General features: G+C 38.4%; 1 protein-coding gene across 1 annotated transcript; it reads left to right on the top strand.

The window, feature by feature from the left end:
- Window positions 1-431: 431 nt before the first annotated feature.
- Window positions 432-7,544, top strand: TAF3 (TAF3 RNA polymerase II, TATA box binding protein (TBP)-associated factor, 140kDa; the record flags this gene model as incomplete). The annotated part of the gene is made up of 3 exons (XM_008584908.1): window positions 432-797; window positions 5,252-5,494; window positions 7,473-7,544. Coding segments are annotated over exons 1-3 (481 nt in total), but the record flags the coding sequence as incomplete, so codon positions are not given.
- Between the last annotated feature and the right edge of the window lie 2,252 nt (window positions 7,545-9,796).

The raw sequence follows: 9,796 nt of genomic DNA, 5'->3' as shown, positions 1-9,796 counted from the left end.
GGATTTTATTTAATCTATACAGGGGCAAACAATTCAGTTTTTCTTAAGCAGAGGCAAGAACGGATCCGCGTTTGGGGGAACCCCTTAAGTTCCCACGCCCCAAACTTCTAACACTTAACTCTCTAACATTATTACCATTATTAATGTTAACTCTCTAACATTTTAGTGTCATATCCCAGCTCGCTCGTTTGCCACTAAAACAGTGCCGTCCCCTTCTCCCCCAGGTAAGCGTCCCCTCCCCCGAGACTGGCCCAGACACCTGCCATCCCCGGGTGCATCCTCCACCTGCGCTCCGCACGCGCGTTTCCGGCCGGCTTCCAGCCCGGAGAATCGATACCGAGACCATCGCTCTGCTCCCACGGGGCGGAGCTTTCTCATCGGCGCGGTCGGCATTCGTCTCGTGTTGCCTCGCCCCGGCGGCCGTCCAGCAGGAGGCGGAGCGAGGCCAAAATGGCGGCTCTCAGGCTGGCGCGCTCCGTGCTGCTGGGGCTTTGAGGTGGTCGCCCGGGGTCGGGGGGACGATTTCCCCGCCGCGGGGGCCCTAGAGGATGAATCGGGGGCTCTGCTAAGGTCAGGCGGCGGGGCTGGAGAGAAGTGGCAGCAAGGGCTGCGGTGGCGTCCACGCAGCGGGATGTGCGAGAGTTACTCCAGGTCGTTGTTGAGGGTCTCGGTGGCGCAGATCTGCCAGGCGCTGGGCTGGGACTCGGTGCAGCTCAGCGCCTGCCACCTCCTCACGGACGTGCTGCAGCGCTATCTGCAGCAGCTGGGCCGGGGCTGCCACCGGTACTCTGAGCTCTGTGAGTACCAGGCTGGGTGCGGGAGGGCTGCCCCGGCAAGTCACGAGTGACACCTCAAGTCTCCCCGTGCCTCTCTCGGCGTCCCCGGGGTTTGCGTTCCGCACCCCGCCCCGCGATCTGCTGTCCCTTGGGCCTCCGACGCTCCTGGGCTTCCACTGCTCCAGCAAACTCTAGTCATCCCTTGGGTGCGTCTTCCTCATCCGCTAACTTCCCGCCACTAGTCCGGGAGCCCAGTCTCCGCTCCCAGCTCCACTCCCACTTACCTCCCCTCCGCTCTGAAAGGTGCCTCCGTTTTTCTCATTGTCTCACGTTTGCTGCAGGTAGAACCACCCCCAGAACGCCCTACATCCTCTTTTACCCTGGTCCCTTTCCTCTCTTGCCCGCAAACTACTACAACTAGTTGTCACAGGCGCTCCGTCTACCGGCCGTTTCTTACAAGACTGGCCATTCTTTAGCTCCTAACTAGAGTCGTTGACAGCTCTGCTCCGTTAGTGACACTGCCTCTAATTCCTGTGTCTGTTCATTTCAAAGGCAACATCTCAACGTATTGTTTCCCAAGGCTGACTTTATAAGTTTCGCTGATTAGATTACCTTTCACTCACATCCCACTTGTCCATTGACTTCCTCCTTTGTATTTTTATGTCAGTGCTTATCAATGCGTGATAGAGGGGTCGTAAGCAATTTACAAGGTTCTCCAGGTAATCTGGGCTGCGGTATTTATGGTTTTTAAGTGTATGTCTGGTGTATCTATAGCTGGTGGTATTTAATAATTTAGTAGAAGGAATGGAATATTTTAATAGAAGCCACACATCATCTTGTTGATGTGAAGCATGCACGTGTGTGTGTTTTGCGGTTGGGATGGGGAGACTGTCACTCATTTAAATTTCAGGTTATGATTTTTAAGGTGGTGAACTGGAGAACTGGGTAAACTGTTTCATAGGATATTTTGTTTTGTTAATGTGGTTCCTAGACTGAAAACTTGAGACCCACAAATGTGCTGTACTTCTTAGGCCCTGGATTCCATTCCTGCTTTCATCGTGCTGCCAAATCATCTGTTCATAACACAAATCTGATCCTGTCATTCTTGTTAAAAATATTTCAATTCTACTCCATTGGTTACAGGCTAAAAATCTAAACTCATAGAAGCACACAGCTCCCTTTGTGAGCTAGCATTTTTCTTATCTTCTGCCTCCCTGCCATACTAATCTGCAACCATGCTAAGCTACCTGCCTTTTCCAAAACATTTTAAGCTATCCATTCCTACATGCATGCTGTTTCCTAGAGTGTCCTTTGCCACCTGTCAACCTGGTACTTCTTATATTTTGAGATTCACTTATCACTTGCTCTAGGGAACTCATGTTATCTGCTCTCATAATTCTGTGCTTATTTCTTTTTATCGTTTTTTTTTTTTTTTTAAAGATGACTGGTAAAGGAGTCTTAACCCTTAACTCGGTGTTGTCAGCACAACGCTCACCAAGTGAGTTAACTGGCCATCCCTATATAGGGATCCGAATCCATGGCCTTGGTGTTATCAGCACTGCACTCTCCGAGTGAGCCACAGGCCGGCCCTTCTGTGCTTATTTCTGTTATGTTATTTATTATCTTGTTTTGTAATTGTCTGTGTATGATTCTTCCCCTCCCCAGAAGAGAAATTGATTATATTTGTATTCTGTAACCTAGTATGGGACCATAACATAATAGGTACCCTGGAAATATTTGTTGAATAAATTAATGAATTGATAATCCACTACCATAATACGTGTTTATTGCCTTCACTTTTTGAGTTCCAAAAATGTACATTTTTTTGAGTGCTTGATTTCACTGATACTTCTAAATTTGGAACTGCGAAGTGAAGTTCATTCATTGTTATCTTGAAAGTACACCACCAACAGAATACTCTCCTGGTTTTTGCCTCTCCCTGGTTCTTGAGTATACTGTTATCTTTATGGGTAGTCCAGATTAAATTTTTGCTACTGAGTTCCCTAAATAAGGACAGATGTTCTGTACCTTTAGATACTCAAAATAGCCCCTGAATACATAGCTACCTTTCCTGCCTTCTACATACGCAGAACCAGAATATGTGTTAGTACTCCGTGTAACTAGGTATTCCAAAGTCATCAAGGGACTGTTGCGCTGCTTTAATCTGAACATCGTTCCTAACCCAATTTCTGTAGTCTGTTTTCTTGGGTTTAGTGAGAATGCGATTGTCAGATTCATTATTCCCCTTGTGGTTTGGTTACTTTTTTAAGGGTAATTTTGGTATACTTATTAGACAGACATTTTAAGATTCTTTTCTACACTATCTTTATTTTAAAATCGAATCCCAGAACCTTAGGTTATGGTAGAATGCAATCTTGTATTCTCCTCCTTTACATCCTTTTTGTCTTTTCAAGAAACATTTATTGAGCACCACTTATAAGCTAAGCCCTGTGCTATGTGTTGGAGACATAAAATTTCTAGGGCACAGTCCTTGCTTATAAGGTGTGTGCAAGCGTGTCAGAAAATCAACAAAAACAAACTGATGGTATTTGTTCCTTTCTAAAGAAAAGTTCTCAAGTTAAAGCAAGTTTTAGAAGTTATTATTAATTCAACAAATGATGAATTTTTTAATTTCCCTAAGGTGACGGTTTCTCGAAGCATTCAGGGGCAGATGTTTCTGCATGTGTTGTGTTATATATGTGATATGTATGCATGCACCAAAAGCAGGTGCTAAATCTTTCAAAATGACTTCAAGACTTTAACTTAATCATTGCATGGTACAGGCAGTGAATGCAAAAGGAGTAAGATAAAGGAAGAGAGTTGTGGGCTATGGATTCCAGGGTAGAATTGCTTCACAGAAAAGCTGGGATTTGAGTTGAGCTATGAAGTATGGTTGTATAAAGTCAGAGAGTATTCCAAGTCAGAGAATAGCATAAACTAAGATATCCAAGTGAGATTAAGCATGGTAAAAGTACCAGTAAGGTGCCCAGATTGCCATATGTGTCTAGTTCATTTTAAGGGTGTTTGAGTAAAATGTTCAACAGAGATCAGGTTATAGAAGGACTTAAAAGCTAGACAAAAGAATTAAAACGTGACAGAAAACACTACTTATTCCTCTAAGGGGAATAGTTTGGTGAAACTGATATTTTAAGAAAACTGTACTGGCGGTGAAATGCAAGAGAGATTCAAGTGAGCAGAACTTGAAACTATACTTAGATAGTGGTAACAGGAATAGAGAGAAAGAAAAAAATCTGAAATTCATGGCAAAAAGGAGAAAAAGTATTGGAAGATCTAGGGTTGAGACTGCAAAGCATATGGGGGAATTCAATACGATTATTTTGTAGACTGAGAGAGTAGTAATGGCTTTAACAGGAGTTAAAGGAGTTGAAATGCATACCTATGTTCAATAAGAGGAAGAATTAGTATAGTTTTATTTTTTTTATACATAACAGAACTAACCCATACTTGCAGAAGTGTTTGAAGTCTCCTGCTTCAACCATACCATTCCCCTGTACTGCAGCTTCTGCTCCTTGAACTGTTAATTGTTGGCTGTATATCCTTCCAGATGTTTCTATGTGCATGTGAGCACACATGCATCCAATTCTTGCAAAATTTGGATTCTTCTTTTTCCTTTTATAGTGTGATTTAATTTCAGGCATGCTAAGTTTGAAGTGACCATAGAAGACTTCAGTAAAAAAATTCTTTAGGTTTTTGGAAATTGGGAACTGGAATTTTCATCGATTTAAAAGATGTAGAGAACTTAAGTTCTGCTAAGGGTAAGCATAGGAAAAACTTGCTTTTGTAAAGAAAATCTCATTATAGCTAACGTTTTATCTGTTTATCTCTATACATTTTATGCGATGTCTTCTAATCATATTTGAAAATTTATATGTAAATTACCTTCATGATCTAAGCCCTTCTTTGTAAATATTCTTAGATTTAAAAAATTGATTCAGTCATGTAATTCATTCAACAGAAATTTATTGAGAGCCAGCTATGTGCCAGCCACTGTTACAGGTTCCAGAGATACATCAATGAACAACAGAAAAAATGTAATGGACACTTATTTAGTCTATACAACCCACTAGTTATTTGATAATAAGAAATAATGATAGTGATATTTACTGGGCATTTACTTTGTGCCAGCCACTGTTCCAGATGCTTGTGACCATCTGTAACCACTTCTGATATTTGTTCTTTGGTATTTGTACTAGCTGATTGTTAGCGTGATTGTCTATGGTATTCTGGTTAGTTGTCAGATCACATTTAAAATTGACTTTAAGAATCAGCTTCTGTTGTTTAAATAATATGATATTCTGTTTAAAATCTATTAATTTCTTTCCAATAAGTAAATCTTAGATATATAGTATATTTGATTCTGAGCTGCTTATTTACTTAATAATTTTTTCTTAATATTTAAAAAAATTCATGGGATTTTCATAAAATAATTTGATTTTCTTTTGACTTTGTTTCAGATGGCCGAACAGACCCAATTTTGGATGATGTTGGTGAAGCTTTCCAACTTATGGGGGTTAGTCTACATGAACTAGAAGACTATATTCACAATATTGAACCTGTCACTTTCCCACATCAAATTCCTTCATTTCCTGTTAGCAAGAACAATGTACTTCAGTTTCCTCAACCTGGAAGTAAAGATGCAGAGGAAAGAAAAGAATACATTCCTGATTACATGCCTCCCATTGTGTCTTCTCAAGAAGGTTTGTGATTGATTGTTTCTTCCTCATATACTAGTGACAGTTTTAATGGATTTTTAATCTTCTTAGCTTTCCATACTGTACCAACATATAAATTTTAGAAATGCAATCAAAATATTTTACTGTCATTTACAAATTATTCTAACCCTTAAGTCAACAGACTTGGAACTGGCATTACCAGGCAGAGCCATGGCATATATCAGATGAGACATTTATCTCCTTTGTAAATTTTAAGTAGAGGAGAACAGAATGTGATCCCACAGAGAAGCCTTTCAATAGATATATGAGAATGGGATATTAAATAAATTAGAAAAATCTTTGAAACAAAAATTGGGTAGCTCTTTTCCTTCCCCCTTAATGTCGTTTTTGAATGCCATTGCTTTAACAGTGATTGAGTTGTGAATATTGACTGAAATTATGCAGCCTGATCTTTGTTTTCTATGACAAGTAGAAACATTTATTGTTTGGTCATATAGAACTTGTGACTATAAAATAATAGCTAATAAAGTGCAGTGGTCAGTCCCATTGCAGAATTCCTTTTTTCCTGCATGATTTTACTTGTTGATCATTAAGTTCACTAAAATTCTAAAGAGATACTTAAGTAATATGGTCTCTAATACAGGTACAAAATATCTTTTCCCTTAAAAAATGGAAAAGTTGTAATTCATTTTCTTTATTTTTAAATTCTAAAACCATATATATACATACATATGATGCCAGAAAAATAATTTTATTTATAATTTTTTTCATTGTGGATAATACACATAACGTGAAATTGACCATTTTAGCCATTCTTAGGTGTATGGTTCTGTGGCATTAAACGTTCACACTGTTGTGCAACCATCACCACCATCCATCTCCAGAGCTTTTTCATCCTTGCAAACTGAAACTCTATCGCCGTTAAACAATAACTCCCCATTTCTCCCTCCCCTCAGTCCCTGGCAACCACTAATCATTTTCTGTCTGTATGAATTTTTCTTCTCTAGGTACTTCTTATAAGTGGAATCATATAGTATTTGTCTGTGACAGGCTTATTTCACTTAGCATAATGTCATCAAAGTTCATCTATGTAATAGCATGTGTCAGAATTTCCTTCCTTTTTGCTGCCAAATAATATTATATTTTATGTATATTCTACATTTGTTTATCCATTCACTCATTGGTAGATATTTGGATTTGGATTTGTTTCCACCTTTTGGCTCTTTTGAATAACACTGTTATGAACATTGGTGTATAAATATCTGCTCAAGTCCCTGCTTTCAATTTTTTTGAAGTATATACCCAGAAGTGAAATTGCTGGATCATGGAGTAATTCTCTATTTAAGTTCTGAGGAATCATCATACTGTTTTTCACTGTGGGTACACCATTTTACTTTCCCATTAGCATTGCCCAAAGGTTCCAGTTTCTTGTAATTCATTTCTTATAATTTCCTGTTCCATACACTATAATTTCCTTTTCCATAGCATTTTGAAGTACTAACTTTTTGTTTCATGGACTAGGTTTAAACTGGGAATAAATTGTTTTACAATCTGTGAATCAGTGTTGCCTTATCTGAAAAACTGGACAAATATTGGACCTAAGTTGTGGAGACTGATTGTGGGTTGGTGGGTTATCGTTATTAGTCTGGATCTTGGGTGCAGTAGACTCTACTGAATAGTGCTAGTGTTGTAATTATCAGTGTTCTGAAAATGAAGCATTGTTACCATGCTTGTTAATAGCCGTGGTAGGTATGAAAAGAGCTTGCCGTGTAACCTTTTGGAAAGTTATCATAGTTTTCTGGCTTCAGCCCCTTGGGAAGTAGACTCTCCTCAATAGCTTAGCACTATTCCACTTCAAGTTCTTGGAGATTAATACTGACTGAAGCCAAAAATCATTATCACCAGGGCCTAGGACTGTGTTGATAATGATTTTTTCTGAATAAACTGAACACTATTTGTAGGGTCTTGTCTACAGAAGTTCCTTGTTTCTCCTCTTTTCCAGGCCTACTGGTGTTATCAACAGCAGGACTTGGAAATCTACAGATGCACCTCAGTGAACCCCAACTTCTCTACTGCTTAAAATTCTATTCCCCCTCCTTGAATTTATTTATATTTATAGCCTTTATTACTGTTTTTAGGAAATCTTATTCTTTATATTCTTCTTTGTAGAGTTGTCTCTTTAAACACCTCATTCCCTAATGTAAGTGTTTTTGATCTTAGAAACTACGTTTGTTACAACTTCTCTAAACAGAAATTTATTTACTTTAAAACTATAACGTGCATTTAAATACAAACATTATCAAAAGAGGATTTCTTGCAGAAGCCTGGTAGTAGTTGGATTGAAAAGAACTTTGTTTTCTTTTATAGAGAGGCCATGAATGTCAAGTGATCCTGGAATTTCCTTTTTTGCTGTTGTTATTAAATATGATTTATTAAGGATCCTAGACATCGTCATAAAAGTGATGCTAGGTTATCAATCCATGATATGTCCTCTTGTACTTTGAGAATTAATCTTTCTGTAGCTCTGAAATTTTTAGCTCATAGGCCATCTATAAGGATACAGAATTTGTAATTGTGCGAAGGAAACACGAATGGTAATCAAATGCTGAAAGAAAACTTGAGGCATTATAGAGGAAGAAACTACAGAAAGGATGTTAATATATAACTAGTTGGTATGTTATATGAGATCATGCTTTTTATGTCTGTGAATTAGACAATGGTCAAGTTTACCAGCCAAGACTTACGTGCATGATCAAACAGCATGTGATTGAGCTGGAACTACTAACTTCTCCATTTTTAAAATTTTAGTCCATGTGCTCTGTGCCATTTGGAATTTTCTAAATCTATTTTGTGGTTTCCTTATCTATCTTCTATTACTACCCCTATTTAATAGCTAACTTTTTAAATGCTTTTTGTTTTTTCTGTCTTTTTAAAAAATTTGGACTCCGATGGACAGCATTGGATTAATATTCATCCCCGGTTCATGCACACACTCATCGTTGGTCCAAGCATAACAAGCATTTATTTATTTTGAGAGACACTTGATTATTTTTAATAATAAGCCCTAGCAAACTGACTACTCAAAACCAAAGCTAGGACTTTGATAATAATCTACACTTAACCATTTGGTTGCTCTTGTTTTATTTTTATTGCATTTATAGTAAATGCAAATATTACACAATAAAGTTCTCTTAAAGTGTTATGGTTATCATGTTTAAATACTGTCAAGGAAATGTAGCTAAGATATCAGATATATATTGGGTGATGAAGGAATATGAAAAACCACTTACCAATTTTAGATACTAACTTCTAGCTGAAATTACTATGCTCAGTAAATTTTGGGGTTTCTTTCCTGGGTTATTTAAAGCAAAAGAAGAATCATTTCAAGTTTTATGCAATATAAATTATAAGCATTTTAAAAGGAAAATAGCATAAGCTTTGAGAACACTCCTTTTCTTTTTTCAGCTAACACTTGTGGGTTATCTAAGGAGCAGAAATATTGCTGATTCATAAGATACAGACATGGCACACAAGGATTCAATAAGTGATAGGCAGTACAATAAGATGCTTATCGAAACCTTTCCTCTGTTCATGGGAAAAGGATATAAAACGCAGTCCTGTGGTTACCATTTTTTAATATAGCCACACAAGTCAACTTAATAAATCATTTACAGTCTGAAACGTTTTTTTCATGGTTACAGCATGTTAGAAAGTTTCTAGTGTTCTGGGTAGTGGCGCAAAGTGTGATACAGAGGTGAACCACCTTGATAATAACACGTCATCAAGGTCTTCATTTTCCTCTAATTTCCTTCAGGGCCACAGACAGGGCCAGACTCTGGTCATAAAATATTATTAGCTAAGTACCATCATGGGGCTACCCTATTGTCAATCATTCAACTCAGTTCATATGAAAAAAGCATTTGGATGGCTTCTGTCTGCATAGTGCGAGTGTGTAAGAGTGGCAGCCTCTAGTGGCAGCAGCAGCAGCAGGAAAAACGCGGGCTATGTGGAGGCTCAGACATGACTCAGTGAGTGACTTTATAGTCTCCCCAAGTAACTTCACCCTTCTGAGCTTCACATTTGTCATCTGTAAAATAGGTATAAAAATACGTACATATCGGTGATAGGGAAGATTAAGTGAGATATTTTGTAAGACTTTTATATAAGATAGAACAGTGCTTAACACATAAAACACGTACCAGTGAATGTTAGTTCTCTTCACATTTTCCCTTCTTCACTCTTAAGGAATTTACTTTTTTCCCTTTTTGTCTTTTTTCGTGACCGGCAACGGATCGCAACCCTCAGTGTCGCGCCCGTACCAGATCG

This window comes from Galeopterus variegatus, unplaced genomic scaffold (assembly GCF_000696425.1).
Source record: "Galeopterus variegatus unplaced genomic scaffold, G_variegatus-3.0.2 Scaffold3404, whole genome shotgun sequence".
NCBI lineage: Eukaryota > Metazoa > Chordata > Mammalia > Dermoptera > Cynocephalidae > Galeopterus > Galeopterus variegatus.
This window is presented reverse-complemented; position numbering and strand designations above follow the sequence as displayed.